The 18,732-nt window shown below is 42.1% G+C and overlaps 1 protein-coding gene across 1 annotated transcript in view; it reads left to right on the top strand.

Annotated features, from left to right (window-relative positions):
* Window positions 1–18,732, top strand: part of LOC114036120 (solute carrier family 15 member 2-like) — a 61,941-nt gene that overhangs the window by 7,544 nt on the left and 35,665 nt on the right. Inside the window, exons 3-10 of the mRNA XM_027852522.1 lie at window positions 3,957–4,098; window positions 7,564–7,653; window positions 7,936–8,035; window positions 10,176–10,266; window positions 12,124–12,198; window positions 16,944–17,026; window positions 17,359–17,445; window positions 18,087–18,176. Coding sequence (XP_027708323.1) covers window positions 3,957–4,098; window positions 7,564–7,653; window positions 7,936–8,035; window positions 10,176–10,266; window positions 12,124–12,198; window positions 16,944–17,026; window positions 17,359–17,445; window positions 18,087–18,176 — 758 coding nt within the window. The remainder of the gene's footprint in view (window positions 1–3,956; window positions 4,099–7,563; window positions 7,654–7,935; window positions 8,036–10,175; window positions 10,267–12,123; window positions 12,199–16,943; window positions 17,027–17,358; window positions 17,446–18,086; window positions 18,177–18,732) is intronic.

The following is an 18,732-nucleotide window of genomic DNA, read 5'->3' on the forward strand; positions in this document are numbered from 1 at the left end:
CATTGTTCGAATGCCAAACATATGCTTACATAAAAATTATTTTATAGATAACTCACAGGAGGCAAATGCTCCCATGGAGGTTAGAAGAAGCAACACAAGGACACTGTTAAGGTGTCTTAAGAACTTTGGAATCAATTGTGTGACATGGGAGACACTGGCAAAGGACCGCACAGCATGGCGTGCCCTTATCAAAGGAGGTGCTGTTCTCTATGAGCAAAGCAGAATTGAAGTAGCTGAAAAGAAACATGAGATGAGCAAATTTAGAGGCAACACCACTCCAAATGTTCATATGGATTATTTGTGCCCGACCTGTGGTAGAGCCTTCTGAGCTCATGTTGGCCTGATCAGCCACAATCAGACACACCATACCTTGACTCCGACATAGGGATGCCATTTTGGTCCTTTTTGAGAAAGAAGGACAACCACCAAACAACCGTTGTCCCATCCACCCCACACAAAAATGATATCTTTGTCCTTTCTTTGATCACCCTTTGTCTCTAAATATAGCTCAAGCACAAAGATAAAAATAATCAGCCCTTTTAGTTGTCCTTAGCTTTCCTTGCCAAACAGCTCATTCTGAGATTAATCATCCTGACATTTTTATAGGACATGCCGTACTCCTGTATTCATTCTGTTGTCTGGCCTTGCTTTCATCTTCTGTACATTTTTTAAAAAATCTTAGTGGATTGTTGAGTCCCTTGTGTATCCATATAAGTTTCTTTACACAAATTCCATTTTTCTTTCTCATTGAAATGGTTTTCCTTTGTGTGTTCAGAATTTCACTCAAGCATCTCTCATGCCTATTTGACTGACTTCCCCTGAAGAGTTTTACTTCATAGCATCCCAGCTACATTTCCTATGCACCTGTTGAAATCTTTTCCAAAAATCTAGGTGGGGAGAGGCAGGGGAGAGAGAGGAATGTGAGACTCTCCTCCATTACCAACTCTAAGATAGAATGGTTCCTTCCCTCTAGGGTTTCCATCATTTCACTTGAAAGATTAAAATTAATTTTACCTCGAGTTTCTACTATACTGATTCTACAATGTAATTGATTTTATGCTGTATTGATTTTTATATTTGAGTCTGCATCTGCCTAAAGCCATCTTTTTATGTCTTTGAGTTGAGCTCAGGAATTTAGCTTTCCCTCTGAGTTAATTTTAAGTTATAATTGTTGAGAAAAACCATTATCTACCACATCTTCACCTCCTAGGAAAATAGCAAGACATCTGGTGTTATCTCATAAGCCCTGAAGCTAGCTCTAAGAGATACATTCTTCCTGAACAGTCCTTGCACCATTAAGTAAAGCTGTTATCTTTTTAACTATCCTTTCTAGGTATCAGAGAGCCTGCTAACTCAGGGCCACTAACAAGGTCTTCAGTATGCAGATGGATCCTATAAATCAGTCAGCATTCCTTAATGATAAAGGGAAGTGATTAGTAGCCCACTTTCTTTGATGTAACCAATCATGTCCCCACCCCCATGATGCTGTCTACCCAGGAACCAATCTCATTGTCTTCCTACCTACCCAACTCTGTTCTTTGTTTTGTGCTTCCCTAAAAACTATAAAAAGTGTTGTTGGCCCCATAGCATGGTCTTAGTTTTGCTAGGAAAGCTAAGAACCTATTTATTGATAAATTGAATGTGCTCAGACTTGCGTGCCTCAATTCACCTTAATTTCAATCCAACACTACCAGTGACCAGTTCTTCTATTTTGGGTAATGGATTCCAGAATAGAATTTCCACTTGTTGGCTTCTCCACATTGGATGAAATCATCACTAATGCAAATCAAGAGGTGATTAGCTACTCTGCTTTTGACAGGTAACTCCAGTAGCTATCTAGATAATAGAAGTACCCCATCACCACTATAACATCCCTTTCTCCTCTACATTATTACATTATCCATCATCCTAATGCCTCCCCTCAACCTCAGATCCCCTTCCCCCCAGTGATAACTCCATTCTCTTTCCTTTAGGAACATTTATCCCCTTACAACTAGGAATGTGAAAAGTATTCTTTGCAGTCCTTCGATCTTTTCCTCCAGGAAAAAGATCAGCTTTCAGTTGAAATACAGATAACAGTCACTAGGCTATGGCAGAAATACAAGCACCACACCCTCAATGCAAATACCTATACCATTTTCCTCCCTTCCATAATGGTTGAGCTTTCCAGCCTTGTTTCTTTGAACTAATTGTGGGTATTTATGCCTCAACCTTAGGCATCTAGGTGGCTGTGTGGATGGAACACTGGGCCTGAAGTCAGGAAGACCTGAATTCAAATCAACACTAACTGTGTGACCCTGGGCAAGTCACTTAACCCTTATATGCCTCAGTTCCTCATCTGTAAAATGAGCTGGAAAAGGAAATGGCAAGCCACTCTAGTATCTTTGCCAAGAAAACCCCATTGGGGTCACAGAGAGTCGGATATGACTGAAACAACTGGACAACAACATGCCTCAACCTTTCGCACTTTTACAGTCAATTACCATCTCTTAATAAATTGAGAACCCTACTCATATTTTTTTTCCTTTTGGTCAACAATGCCACAAACCATACCTATCTCTCCTTTAAGCGTGCACCAACCTCTGTTTCACTAATTTGTCCCACTCACCAATCCACTTTATCCATTTGATTAACCCTTCAATTACTCTATTTACCTTTTCTTACAATTTGACTTGCCACCTACTTTTGTATTTCCCAGTTACTTACATGATGTCTCCCCATCAGAATGTAAGCCTCTTGAGAACTTTGTGTCCCCAGTGCTTAGTATAGTGTTGGACATATAGTAAGCACTTAATAAATACTTGTTGGCTTGACTTGGCCTACACAATTTCCTTCTCCTGATTCAGCTGAAGTCTTTTTCTCCCACAGCTGGTCCCCCTCAGCCCTTTTTCTTCCTAGGGCCGAGGAAAGATGAGGAAGGTGTTTTGGGCAGAACCTCTGAATCCTGAGGTGTTCTTAACCTAGAGTCATGCCATAGCCAGATGGCAGCCTACTTTCAACCACACACCCCCTCTACAAACACACACACACACACACACACACACACACACACACACACACACACACCCCTTCCTCCTCCCATATTTGAGCAGAGGGCAGAGACTTTCAGCAGATTCTCCCCAGCAGGGGAGAGGGTTCCCTCAGTGGGCCCCAGAAGGAAGTCTGTGAGTTAGCTTGTATTCCTTATGGGGAAGCATGGAGATTGGTAGGAGAGGAGTGCTGAGACAAATTTATTAATTATCTAAAATCCAAGCATCTCTGCTTAAAGAGAAGTTTCAAGGGACAGAGAAGCATCCTGCTTCAAAAACGTCCCTGCCAGAAACATTCTTGCTTACAATTTTATAGTAGTCATGAGACAAAGGCGAGGTGAGGTAAAAGAAAAACTACAAAATTCAGTTGTAGGGTTTTCACCCAACAGCTACATAGGAATGTTAATGTTGTAAGGTACACCCATGGAAAGGAAGCCAGCTTCCTGAAAAGCCAAGATGGGCTCCAGGTTCAATAAAAACAAAGGAGCACCTTCTTTGATTATCAAACAGACATTTCCTCTCCCTAATCTTAGTTTCAGAAAATCCCAGCCTCCCCCTGAAGTTGATTGGGTTTTTAAATGGAAGAATGGTTAGATCATTCATTCAAGTGAGATCAAGGACTTTGGATGAACACAGTGAAATGATATTCTCTTTATATTTCTAGAAAAGGGGTCAAAGAATCCTTTGTCTACTTCCACACCCACTTTTACCCCCCATACAGTGAGTCTGTGGGTCCTTTGGCCTCACATACAGACTGACTCCACGGACAAAGACCCTATACCCACAGCCCATTTCCAAGAACTTTCTGACCTCTTTGCATCAGTCCTTTAGGCTTGTCTCTCCTTAGCATTCTCTCCTGCCTCCATTCATATGCCTTACTGGGATGGTGAAACTGCCTCAGCTTTCTCTCTCTCTCTTTCTTTCCAGGTTTGCTCGTTTTATATTTTATTTCTCAGTTCCTTTACTTCTCTGACTATGAAAATTACCTGCAACAAATGTTCAGAGGCTCTGTGGTCATCCTGGCCTTTATTGGTGCCACCATCACAGACTCCTGGCTTGGAAATTTCAAGTAAGGAAAATATTTTCTCCTCTTCCCACCGTAAGGTGATCCCTTCTTAGGAAGGGATCAAGAACTAGGCTACCGAGAAAGACTTTTCTTAGGATTTTTAAGCAGTGTCCACATGGATTTTAACATTCAGTCTCTGTGTTCCCTGCCTCGAATTGTCATAAGGATCAAACAGTAGCTAATGTGTGTGTGTGTGTGTGTGTGTATATGTGTGTGTGTGTGTGTGTATGTGTGTGTAAAACCAGAGGGAGGGAGGGAGCACTTAAGTATAAAGGACCATACAAATGTAAGGTTTATTGTGACTATCACCCTCACCTCCAGTTCTGAAACTGTCACTATGCATCTTCATGTGTTTGTGAATCTAGACTTCTGCCCATGTGAAAGTCTCTGTGTGTGGCTATGTATATTTATGTGGGTAAGTCTTTATAATGCATTCTATATATGTGTGTATGTGTGACCCTATACGTATGTCCGACACACATACAGGTTTCTTAGATTTGAGTCTATGCTTATATGATTCTAAGGGTGACAAAGGTGATGACATTGAGAACATAAGATTTTTATCGAAACAGCTGTTAATGTGCTAAGAAATCAATGAAATGAAGCTGTTTCCTCTATCTACGTATATTCGTGAACTTCTGTGTATGTGAATAATAGGCTTTATGTGTATCCACATGTTTAATACTCTATGTGGGGATGAAGCCTCTGTGTCTGGGAACTATGTACATGTTCATGCTGCGTAAGTCTCTGTGTGAATTTGTCTTTATCCCATGTTTTTTAAGTTGCTGTAAGGGATTCTATGGGTGTCTGTGAACCTGTGTACATCTCCTTGCACACATTTCTGTGTGTATCCACGTGTGTTTGTGTGTGTGTATGTGTGTGTGTGTGTGTGTAAGCCAAGAATACTTACTAAGCAGAAAGCCTTAATCCTCCAGCTGAACCAGGATTCCCAATCAGGCAAGGATATCAAAAAAGGACAGAGAGAAGCTAGGAGAGGGCCGCTAGAGCCATAAAGAAGGATAATAAGGGAGAAAGATGGGTCTCCGAGAAACATACAGGGCTTCTGTTGGACCAGAGAGCCAAGACCAAGATACTATAGATCATAAATTTATAATTAGGGGGGTCCTTTGAGATCACTGAGTCTAACCCTCCCATTTTACAGATGAGGGGAATGAGACCCAGAACGGGGAAATGATAACCAGGACCCCTCACCATTAGTAAATGGCAGTTGTGAGAAGCCAAGTGCTGGGTGTATAGGACAACAGAGACCTCATGCGGTTTGTGAAGGAACAGCTCCATCTGTCATTGAGTAAGGGGGTGACCTGGTCACTTTAGGAAGCTTTGACAGCTGAAAGAAGGATGACGTGGAGTCAGGGAAAGAATTATTATGGCAGAGAGACCAAGCAGGAGATAATTACAATGTTCTGGATGTGAGGCAATGAGCTTGTGTACCGAGATGTAAACTGAAATCTCATCATTCCCATCTGACCACCCCAGTCACCCTCAGCCTATAATCTCATCTTCTCCTTTACTAATACTCTGCACCAGGTTTAGCTGTCAATCCCACCCTAGCTTGGCCCAATGAGGGCCTCACCTCCTCCCTTCACAGAGGCATGACTTTCCTAACATTTCTCCTGACCTCTACTCTCGCATCACCAACTGCCTCTGGGACATCTCAAACTGGATGCCTTTAAGCATTGCTAATTCAACATGTCAAAACAGAACTCATTATTACTCCTTCCAAATTCTCTCTACTTCCAAACTTTCCTATACTGCTGAGGGCACCACCCAGCCCCTTAACCTTTATGTCATCCTGGACTCTTCTCCCTGATTCAGCCCACATATCCATCCGTCACCGAGTCTGATTCTACCTTCACAACCGCTCTTGTATGTGGCCCCTTAACTCTACCCTCATGGCTTATACCCTGGTACACAGACTCACACACCTGGGCCATTGCAACAATCTGCTTAGTCTCCCTGCCTTAATAACTCTCCCCCCAACTCCAATCCAGCTTCCCTTTAGCTGCCTAAAGTCTTCCTAAAGTGACCATGTCACCCCCTTACTCAATAAATGCCCATTTACATCCAGGTTCAAATATTAAACTCTCTTTTTTAAAGTCCTTTACAGCCTAGCCCTTTTCTCCCTTTCCAGTCTTCTTACACTTTACTCCCCTCCACATACTTTGTGATACAGCAACATTTGCCTTTCTCTCTCTTCTCTCCCCTCTCTTCATCACCCCCACAGCTAAGATGTCTCCTGCTTTTTCTCTCTTTCTAAGGGAAGAGAGGGACTGAGCTTCCAGTCTCAGTCCCAGGACTACTCTCACAGACAAACCATTGGTGAGCTCCCATTACAGAAACATAGGCTGTATGGCTACTTGTTAGAAAGGATTCTTGGTCAGGTAGCTGTGTGACCCTGTAAAGGCACTTAACCCTAATTGCCAAAACAAAAACAAAAAAACAAAACAAAGAGCAAAGGAGGGAGAGGGGGAAAGAGAGAAAACAGGAAAAGGAGAAATAGGAGAAAAAGGAGAAATCCTGCCAGAAGACACGTCAAGGTCTAGTTGAGTCATCCCAAACCCACATGCCTTGTGTGTGCACACACAGGAGAGCTGATCCAAGTGTTAGCTTAGATGGCCTCAATGTGGAGATTCTGTTATTCTGCAATTCACCGCTCTGTTGCTATCTAACAGAAAAGAATGTAATCATAAAAGAATTAGGTCTAGCTCCCTTGTAGCGAAACTGCCATTACAGGAGTAGCAGAAATCAGAGTTTGACAATGAAATATTTTATCAAATAATGAGACTTTTGAATAATAATTATAATAACAATAACAACTAAATCCACGTGGGAATGGCACAAGGTACATGTTACCCCTGCTGTCCTATCTGTTACTGGAGTTGACCTGATGATTCTTTGAGTGATCCTGCAGAAGATGAGCTCACACATGCCCATATTCTTATTCAATTAGGAAAATCACAATCATAGATTAAATATATAAGATTAAATATAAAAGAATAATAGCAGAATAGCTTCCTGTCCTCAGACTGTTTCCATCGATTCTACTAAAAAAAGAGAGAGAACCATGAGGTAACGGTGATCATTTACTGATAATATTGATAACTTATACCCTTAGTGGAAGAGGGGTAGGCTTGTTTTGCTCAGCTATTTCTCCTTTTCCTGTTTTCTCTCTTTGTCCCTCTCCCTCCTTTGCTCTTTGTTTTGGTTTTTTGTTTTTGTTTTGGCAATTAGGGTTAAGTGACTTGCCCAGGGTCACACAGCTAGTGAATGTCATGTGTCTGAGGCCAGATTTGAACTCAGGACCTCCGGTGCTCTATCCACTGCTCCACCTAGCTGCCCCATCCTCCCTTTGCTCTTCGTGTGATCACTCTTGGCCTCAGCTCGGTGCTCTCTCCTCCACTTCTGGTCAGAGTCCCTCAAGGTCTTGATGACTATCTTTTCCTCCAGTGCCTTCATCGGAAGTAACATATTCTTATTACTTGGCCACGTCTTTGCCATGACCAAAGAAATCCTGCCAGAAGACATGTCAACGTCTAGGTGAGTCATCCCAAACCCACATGCCTCATGTGTGCACACACAGGAGAGCTGACGCAAGGCTTTGCTCTTCAGTTGTGAGGAGAAGAGAGAGAGTGGGAAGAGAGGGTCTCAGCCTTTGTCTCTATTTCCATCTGCGGGGGGGGGAGGGGCGGACTCTTCCACGTCCATTGAGTCAGTGGGGTGAAGTGTTTGTCCGCAGCAGGGATGCTTTGTGTCCCTCTGTCACAGAAGTGCTCAAGAGGGAGCTCGCAGTAAGTGCCTCTGTCCCCCTCTTCCCTCCAGGTTCTTGGTCGCTCTGGGTTTATTCTTTGTGGCTTTTGCCACCGGTATCAAGATGCCCTGTATGTTGTGTTTAGCTGGTGATCAGTTTCCAGTGCACCAGGTACGTGTGCAGAGTAGCTGGTTGTCTCCTGTTTATCCCTCCACCCCGTCCTCCTCCAGGAGCTACAGGATCAGAGTATCAGAGAATTCGAGACGACAGGGACCTCAGAGGTCATCTCCATGTTACAGAAAAGGGAACTGAGGCCCATAATGCTGAAGAAATTAATTTGCCTAAGTCAGACAACTAGTACATGACAGAGTCAGTATTTGAACACAGGTCCTTTGACTCCACGTTCACTGCTTATTCTTTATCTCTGTAAGAGGCTGCCATTTGCTCCCAGGAAATACAGATAAAATTCAATCCGAGGGCTTTTTTGGGGGGGAGGAAGACAATCAGGGTTAAGTGACTCACCCAGGGTCATACAGCTAGTAAGTGTCTAAGGCCAGATTTGAACTCAGTTCCTCCTGACTTCAGGGCTGGTGCTCTATGCACTGTGCCACCTAGTTGCCCCTAATCTGAGGACTTTTTAAAATTATCTTATTTTAAAGTATTTTTTTGAAAACTCTATTTGTCACCTGTCAAAAGCAGGCCATGTTTAAGGCTCTGTAGCTTCATATGGGGTCTATGTTTATTATGCTGTCCTGAATTTCCTCTTTTAATAATTAGAAACTCATAGTCAATTCTGTATACAATGTTTTATCTTTGACTAGTATTCCCCTGACCCCCAGCCCACGTCTGGATAGCTTCCCCCGCTACAGGATGAGTTTGCTCAGAGAATGCCAACTTAGTAAATAATCTAACTGTAATGTACGTTCCCCTTGTCCCTTTGAGTCATATGCCCCTTCTTAACTGTGACTCATGTAGGGCAGGGTCTCTATCTTATCTAAACTCTATATCTCCCCCACCCACCCAGCACAGGACTCTGCACATGGTAGGTGATCTGTAAATGTTGGTTGAATTGAACTAAATCCAATTAAATTCGCTTGAGTCAAACACAACTACAGAGGGGTTTTGGAAAATACATACACATACATGCACACACATACATGTACACATCCAAAGGAATTTCAAAGGAAGGAAAGTAGTTGAATGATGGTGTGGCAGAGCAAATCAGAGACAATGGGAAGCAAAGAGTATGCTATGAAATTAATGGTACGAGCACCAATGCATGATGGGACGTGAGGAGGAAAAGGTTAGGACAATATCACTGGATCTGGAATTCTAATTTTCAAAGACATATTCATCATAGAATTTACTGACTTTGACTTGGACCATACAAAGAGACACGCACTGTCCTCTCTGTCCTTACACAAAGAGTTACCTCAGCTCTAAGGTTTTATGATTCTCTCTGTCAAATGCAGAAGAGATGAATATAGGCAAGTGGGGCTAGCGGAGGCTTCCTTGTGGAGATATGAGCTAAACAAATTCCACCCAACAGAATAGAAAAAGCTTGGGAAAGTAAACTTAGGACAACTCAGAATCACAGAATCTTTGAGTTAGAATGGAACTCAGAAGTCATCTAATCAAACCCAAAAGTAAACAGTAATTCATTCTGCAATTAGTGGTCACTGAATTGGTGTTCTGGGGGAATCCATAGTCACAATTAGAGAGGGAAATTAATAACCTCTCCTGTCCATATTTCCCTATCATTCAGTAGTGAGTATTTTTCTTTTCCAAATAAGTGATTTTCTGCCCTGGGTTCAAGTACTGAGTATGTACAGAGCCAGTGATCCCTATAGACTTAGAGAAGATATGACTCCTTGCCTATACCTAATACCACATAGGTGGGGGGAAAAACAATCTTTGCATCAACTATTCCTGAAAAAGTTTCTTATCTAAGTATGTAGGAAATGGACACAAGCCAAGAAAGCCATGGGTTCATTCCCTAGTAGATAAGTGGTCAAAGGAGATGAACACCTTGTCAAAGAGAAATCACAATCAACCAACCATATGAAAAATTGCTCCAAATCACTAATACCAAAATGATAACAGTTTGGAGATTTCATCATATGCCCTTCACATTGGCAATGATGTTAAAAGAGGAATGCAGCAAAGGTTAGCAGAGCTATGAGAAAACAGACACACTAATACCCTGATTGAGCTGTGAATTTGTCATAACATTCTGGAAACTGAGATACATATTACTAAATATTTGGTGTTCTCTAGTGTCATTGAGCATGATTTATTTTATTGATTTCAGGTAAAGGAAAAGAACAAAGCGTTCTCCTTCTTATACATGTCTACAGTCTTTGGGAACTTCTTTGCCGACATCTCCCTCCCCTCGATTATGGGTCAGTGGTTATTCTGGGGATTGTAGAGATTGGGCAAAAGCCATAGTGCACCACAATTCTTCCAAATAACACCCAGGGAAGGTATGGAAAATACTGAATTTTTAAGTAATAAGAATTTATGTCTGCAAAGCTTCTGACTACAACTCACAAAGGGTAGAGGGAAGCAGGAATTGTCTACATTTTATAGACGCAGAAAGTGAAGCACAGATAGTAGATGGCAAATGAATCACATTCTGTTATGTAGGTATTTTTTCCATTTGATATGTCTAGAATAAATGATTCCCCATCTTCCTTAGTCACACCTTGAGTGTGCAAAAACGTGATGTCCATCCAGGCCACCGGCTTCCATTTCTGTCTTGGGTCAGCTCCATTAGCACCTTTCTTTAAAGACCATGGGATCACAGTTATAGAATTGGAAGGGACCTTAGAAATCATCTAATTCTTACAAATTAGGAAACTGAGGCACAGAAAAGCACAAAAAGAAGCTAAAGCTTCTATCTGTGGCTTTAGAGCTATAACTTGGAATTGTGGCACTCAGAGCAAATTCATTTGAGGGCAAGGTGACTTCACCTGAGGAATAGGAAAATCTCAGGATACCACCTCAAGTCAGTTTGCAGCAACATCATTTTTACTTGAGATATGCCCCTCAGAAAGGTGTGGGCAACCAACTCCTGAAATAGTGCAACAAGGTGAGGACACAAAGAACATGTGACCCAGCTGCGTGTATGTGGAAGAGAGGGGATCCTGATTCCCAAATAGCATTTCCATGGAATGGCTAACAACAGCCCCTGACCCTCAGTACTCACAGCTCCCGGAAAGAAGTAGAAGGGTAGGGGAGAAGCAATAAGGGGATGTAGGATATAGTAGTGAGGACAGCCAAGCCTCAGACAAGGGGTGTGGTGACATTAGCAGGATTCTAGGCAGGGTGACGAGACCGAGTGACTCAACAGGGGCAGTCAGACTATACACCATAAGGCTGGAGGGCAGACGCACAGCCTTTGGGCATGCTTCGACTTCAGGCAAAGCCCAGTTACCTGGCTATAACTCCCTGGGGCTTCTAACCAAAATCCCTCTTTCATTCCTGCAGAATGAAAACACATTTTGATTATTTCCTACTTTCCTGTGCCTGAAACAAGTACCTAGTCCACCCTTCAAAGTTTTCCAAGGATTCTTCTAGAATGTTTTCTTAACAATGGGGAAATTGTCAGAAAGCAGTTTTTTTTTTTAATAGGAAAGGGTATGGAATTTCAAGAAACCTCACAAGATGTATTATTCTTGGTACTCTGTGGGATGTTAGTATGATTAAAATCTGATCTTTCTTAGCTCTACTCACCTTGGTTACTATGTCTTCATTTATGTTGATGTGATCTAGGACCAATTCCTTTGTACCTATTGTAGTCCCAGAGAAGTGCTTCCCTCCTCCTTCTCTGCCTCTAGAATACGCAGGAAAAAGAGAGGGGCCTCAAAGTACCAGTGGCAAGTCTTTGGATACATCAAAGACAAAAGTTAAGAGTCTTCTGCTTTTCAGAGAGCCCTGGCTCAGTGTCTATTTCTCAGATGTTTTCTTTCTTCACAAAGGATGCCAGTCCCTCACCTCCTGCACTCAATTGTCCTTAGTTCCATACACTGAAGGTATGAACACGACAGGGCAGTGGGGACCAGCTCTCTTCCGTAGCTATCCCCTCCTGCCACAAGACCCTAGTAGACTACGCTTTCCTTGAGCACTCAGCACTTGAGTGATGTGGGAATGAAGTACTCCCTCCTGGGAAAAGTAGCCAGGCAGATGACCCTGTGAATGATGCAGTAACAAAGGGGAGGCTGGGCTCTGGGTAACTTTCCATCTCTTCCATTCTACAGAAAGAAGTTGCTCCTACAAAGACTGCTACTTGATATACTTGGGCGCCTCAGCTGGCATTGTGACTTTTAACTTAGGTAGGTTGTGCTGGTGTGGGTGGGAGGGTAGGGAACAGAGGGTGGACTGCTCTGGCAGCAGCCGTGGCCCATGGACCAAAGCCAGGCATGGGCCATACCGTTGCAAACCTCTAGGGCAGTCTACACCTGACTGACAATGCCTACTTCTGGATGGTTAAGGCTCTCCCTCCATTTGACCATAGTTAGATGACATGATACCGTGTGAGAATAATAATGCTAATAATAATGATGGCTAACATGTGTATAGCACCTACTAAGTACTTTACAAACATCATTATCTCATTTTATCCTCACTATGACATTTAAAACAGTTTACAGATGAGGAAACTGAGGCAGGCAGAAATGAAATGATTTGCCCAGGGTCACACAGCTAGTTAAATATCTGAGGCTGGATTTGAACTTGGGTCTTTTTGACTCCAAGACCAGCATTCTATCCATTGTACCACCTAGCTGCCTTGAACTACTCTAAACCCACCAAACCTGGTCATGTGGAGGCATTCGATTACTCAGGGAAGCTCCTCAAAGTGCCTTCATTCTTCCTTCCAGTAATCACGTTCTCTGCTCCTTCAAGAGACACTCTCTTCCCAAGAAAACCTACTGTTTGCCCTTGAACTTGTTCCTAGCTCATATAGAGCTTAGGATCCACAAGCCCTTGAAACCAGTGGAACATCACTCCTCAGCCCAGGTCCTCTCTTCAAGGATCTGCCCACGATCTATGACCTAGAACTGGTTAGTGAACAACAAGCCAGGATCCTCTGGGCTGGCTGTGGAACTCCTTCTTGCTCTGTCTCTCCCTGCACTGTAATGCTCTTGGCCAGACCCCACCCACATACCTCTCCATCTAATCTCTTGATGCTGACCTAGGCTGGAAAAAAAATGACCTAATGTGATTTTTTTTTCTTGGATTTCCCAATCAGAATTTGGTTTGGTGCATTTTTTAGATCTTTGGGGAGGAGGTATCAGTGAGAACTCAGCTGTTCTTGCTACTACTAAACTATCACCTTGGTTCTATTCCAACTCCAGCAGAGTATCTTCAATAACAATGTGAAAATTGTGAATGGAGAATGTTCTGTTAATTTCCCTAGATAAGAATAGAAAATGTCCTTTCATATTAATGATGCATTTGTATCCCAGCATCACTTTGATAGAAATAAGGAGCAAGAAAGACTAATTTCATTTTACCCAGTATTAGACTCAGTGATTACCAGTCATGTGAACAGGGAACTGGTCAAATTTGTGACTTCTGACTGCAATGGGAATATCACTAGGCTTTAATATCGGTATGAGAAATCACTACTAAACAATTTAAAGGGACCTTGAATGAGTCGTAAGCTGATGTAAGATTGTTTCAGGGTTTATAATTTATCTGTTTCATCAAGTCAACAAACATTTGTTAAGGGCTTCTAATTATGATATGCCAGATACTGTAGAGATACAACAAATGGCAAAAAAAAAAAAAAAAAAAAGAATAGTCCTTGCTGTCAAGGAGCACGTGGTCCAGGGGGAAAGACAACATACAAAGAACTATGTGCAGACAAGATGTATGTAGGATAAATTGGAAATAATCAACAGAGGGGAGGCACCAGAATTAAGAAGGATTAGGAAAAGCTTGCTGTAAAAGGTAGCTGGGACTTAAAAGAAGCCAAGGAAGCCAGAAGGCAGAGATGAGGGAGAGAATTCCAGGCACAGGACATCTGGTGAACATTTCTGGGGTCGAGAGAGGGAGAGTCTTGTTCAAGGAATAGCAAGGAGGCCAGTGTCGTTGGATTGCAGAGAACATGGAAGTGGGGAATGGTGTAGGATGAAAGGTAGAAAGAGGCCATGTTATGAAGAGATTGAAGTGCCCAACAGAAGATTTTATGTTTTATTGTTGAGGTGATAGGGAGCCACTACAGTTTACTGACTAGGGAGGTAACATGGTCAGATCTGCATTTTAGGAAGATCAAATCGTCAGCCCAATACAGCATGGACTGCAGGTAGAAGAGACTTAAGGAAGCAGGCGACGCTAATAGTCCAGGTTTGAGGTGATGAGGGCTGTACCAGGATGGTGGCAGCATCAGAGGAGAGAAGAGGGGATATATGAGAGATGCTGGAAAGGTGGAAATGACAGGACTGGGCAACAGATTGAATTGCGGGTGGGGGGACGAGAGTGAGGAGTCAAGAATAACTCCTAGATTATGAGCCTCAGTTACTGGGAGGAGGGTGGTGCCCTTAACAGTAATTTAAAAAAAAAAGTTGGGAAGTGGGAGAGCATGAGGGAAAAGATAATGAGTTTTGTTTCGGACATGTTGAGTTTTAGATGTCTACAGAATATCCTGTTTGAAATGTCTAATAAGTGGTTGGAGATGAGAAACTTGGGTCAGCAGAGAAGTTAGGACTGGATGAGTAGATCTGAGAATCTGGAACATAAAATGATAATTGAATCCCTTAGAACTGATAGATCACCAAGTGAAATAGTATTGTTGTTGTTTGTCCTTTGTTCTCGAAGAGGACCATGACATGAGGAGGGTGATGCCATGACTTGCAAGTGAATTGGATTTAAGTGAGGCAGGGCTGTGCAAAGGCACCAGCTTCACTTTCTCCTCCAGAGCCATGTGGGTCCAACGGCCAGATATAGATCAGGATGACTAGAGATGCTGAAATAGTACAGAGGGAGAAGAGAAGAGGACCCAAGATAGAGACCTGAAGGACATGCATGATTAGCAGACACAGCCTGGATGAAGATCCAGCAAAGGAGACTGAGGAGTGCTCAGACAGGAGGAGAACTAGGAGAGAGCAGTATCACAAAAACCTAAAGAGAAGAGAGTATCAAGGAAAAGAGGGTGATCAGCTGTGTCAAAGGAGGCAAAGACTACAAGAAAGATAAGGATTGAGAAAAGGACTTAGAATTGATAATTAAGAGATCATAGATTTCTCTGGAGACCGTTTCAAGTTGAATTATGAGGTTGGAAGCCAAACTTCAGAAAGTTAAAAAAAAGGATAGGATAGGAAGTGGAAGCATTAGTTGGAGACAGTCTTTTCAAGGAGTTTATCCACATAAGGCAGTAAGATATAGGACAATAGCTACTGCAGGGATTAAAGGAGGATTATTTGAGGATCAGGAAGAAATAGGTATGTTTGTAAGCATTAACTAAAAGTTAGGCTACTTATGCCATCAGACCTTGGCTTTACTCCTAGAGGAATCAGATTGGTTTTCCATGTTTTAGGCCTTTCACAATTTCATTTAATGCTTTGCAATCTTAGCTATTCATATGAAAGAGCTTTTTTCTAGAAACTAGTACAAGTTTAAAAAACAGCTAAGAACAGTAGTGGCCCCATCACACCTTAACTCATTCATGGTTTTGTATGTTGAAGAATTGGCCTTATCTATTAATCAATCAATCAATTAATTAATTAATTAATAGATCATGAACTGGAGGGTTTGATTGAAGAATTTAATCCCTAACACCTGGTAAGCAATGTCTAATTATCTGGGACCAGAAGATGAAGAAACTTTAATCTGTTTTGTTCTATATGCATTAGCTTCTCATCTGGTTAAGAATAAAGATCATGAAAATGAACCTATTTTTGTTTATTCCTGCTTATCACTACAGAATACATTTGATCTTTTTTATCTCATGTTTAAGTTTGTGTTTTTAAGAAAGTTCAGTTGCTAATTGTAATTTTTTTTCAAAATTCAATATCTTTAGTGTGATGAATGAAAATGTTCATGACACAGTATTACATAAATGTTTACCTTTAAAAAAAATTCAAGGGGTAGCTAGGTGGCACAGTGGATAGAGCACTAGCCCTAAAGTCAAGAGGACCTGAGTTCAAATCCGGCCTCAGACACATAACACTTACTAGCTGCGTGACTCTGGGCAAGTCACTTAACCCCAATTGCCTCACCAAAAAAAAAAAATTCAAAATAAAATTTCCTGAAATGTGTTCCACATGTGTCTGCACATCACCTTAGGTAAGGGACAGAAGGATTAGACTATTTCAAGCATTCAGATGCTCCCCAGGAATGGCGGTGAGTGAGCTATAGAAGGTCTTCAGGAAGGGCAGGAGCATGATGAAAGCATTGTTTTAGAAAGATTAATCCAGTAACCATGTGCAGAATGACTTTGATGTCCCTAACAAAAGGCTGTAGATGTAAATTTGTGTTTCTATATGACATTTCTTCCAAGAAAATACCAAAGTCTTGTTACTGATTTTTCCCATTTGGATAGAGATAAGTTTCTCCTAACAATCTGGTGTTAGTGTACTTAAAGAAAATGGTTAGGTGTTCCTAGAAATCTAAATTTAAAATTCTTTTCCTGTCAGCATTCTCAGGATTTATTGTTCAATTCAGCATTGTTAAACACTCTGTACTCAGTGAGGGGAACATAAGAAACTGGAAAGGCATGGTTTCTGTCTTAGAAAGCTTCCAGTCTAATAGAGAAGAAAACTCACATGACAAGTTATATGGTAGTCCAAGGTGGCAGTTTATGATGAAGTACCAAATGAGTGGCCAAGATGGCCATTCTAGATGGAGGAAGGTGTTCAGAGGGAGAGGGGCCTGGACCACACTTCCTTTACAAATGACCTCTGATAGAAATCCAAGATTCTACCAGAGCAGTCTCTTCAGCAAAAGTGTTTGGTTTTGTTGTTTGGTTGGTTGGGTTTTTTAATGCAAAGGCTTAAGCTTGTTGAGCAGTGTAGTCACAACATATCCTCGTGGGCATGTGACGCTAAAATCTTGGAATGCTCTGTGTTATTTTCAGTGACGTTTATATTTTCCAAGAAATTATTCTTCATAGAAGTCCCCCAAGGGAGCAACCTATTGATAATCTTCAAGTGTGTCTGGGTGAGCAGAGTTTATTTGTGTCTACATCTAACCATGTGAATGGACATGAGCCCCTGGATTCCCAAAGCCTGACATCCCTAGATGGGACCTGAATCTGGGATGGAGACTTAGGTTCTTCAAGCCCTGGGAATCTCTTTCTCTCTCTCTCCCCCCCTCTCTCTCTCTCTCTCTCTTTCCTCACCCCTCTGGGCATGCAGTGTGGCCGGAAAAATCTAACCAACAGAAAGTCTGGAAGAGCTCCCCTTGTGTGGGGGAAGAGGGTTGGGTTTGGGTGTGCATGAAGTGGATTTTCCTGGTTCTTCTGTCTTGACTTTTCTAATGCACTCCTATAGTCTGCAATTAAAAATCAGCTACGTTACTGTTCTTGGAAGACCCCAAGGAGGAATCATTGGCTGGATTGGGCATCAGAGAAGTTCTCGGTAAGTAGAGAGTTGACCCAGCAAGAGAAGAGCCATGGAGACAGGGATAGAAAGTACTACCCCATTGTGTGTCTGTGGGTTCTGGATAAGAACATTCCACTTTTGGGGGGCACTTATCTATCCTTCCATTCACCTGTCTTCTGCCTTCCTTTTTACTCTTTATTCATTCCATTCTATTCATTTCCCAACCTTTGTCTCCATTCACTTGTCCTTTTCCTAATTCACCTACCTTTTCTCCCTACCTCCTTCCATCCCTAAGGCTATCCATCTCTCTAAACCTGTACCTATTCCCAGTCTCCTTCAGTAAACCCCATCCCCTTACCTGTCCCTATCTCCTTTCCAGCCTTATCTATTATCTACTCATCACTCTATTTCTCACCTACCTGTCCATCTTCCCATCCTACACTTGTCTCTCCCTATTCATCCATCCATCTTCCTATCCCCCATCCATGTTCATCCCTTATATATTGTTCCATTCACCTTTCCTTCCATAACAATAATGATGATGATGATAATTTCTGCCTAACCCCACCAATCCAGTGGTCTTTCCCTTTCATCTATTTGTCTATCTCTCTATTAATATGCCTACTTTTCCCCCTCAACAGCCAAACGCCTATTCACCTGTCCTCTGTTCCCTCCAGGAGAATCATATCAGTGAAGTGAAGCTTTTCTTTGGGATGTTGCTCTTCCTCTCACCCTTTCCGTTTTTCTGGGCCTTGGTTGAAAAACAGGTAGGAGATTCTACAGGGGAAGTTGTGTTTGAGGGGCTGACGGGAATGAAGTTAAAAAGTAGATGGCAGCCAGTGTAGGAAGGTAGGAGACCAGTAGTTGGTAAGAGAGAACTAAGAGTAGTGTTGGGGGAAGAAGTAGAGTGGGTTTCATGTATTTATTGAGCCCCTATCATATGTTCTGCATTGCATGCACAGTGGTGCAAGAGAGACAAAGGAGAGATGGTCTCTGGCCTCAGGGAGTTCATGGTCTAGTCAAAAGATAAGTACATATTACTTTCTCCATTAAGCTCATGTTCTAGTTGGGATATAAGCTACATCCCTGCCCTCATGGAGCCTACAGTTTAGTAGGGAAATAAGAAGCAAATACGAATAACTGCATAAAGTAGAAGGTGAAAGTACATTTAAAAGAAGTATATAGTTCTATGTTAGTTCAGAGTAGAGAGAGATAACTTGGAGATGGGGGTATCAGGGAAGACTTCACAAATCTGATGTTTGAAGCACTACTTGAAATACAGGTAGGCATTTGATAAGCAGATCTGGAAACCTGGAGATGTCA

This window comes from Vombatus ursinus, unplaced genomic scaffold, assembly GCF_900497805.2.
Source record: "Vombatus ursinus unplaced genomic scaffold, bare-nosed wombat genome assembly UNPS02009770.1, whole genome shotgun sequence".
In the NCBI taxonomy this organism is placed as follows: Eukaryota; Metazoa; Chordata; class Mammalia; order Diprotodontia; family Vombatidae; genus Vombatus; species Vombatus ursinus.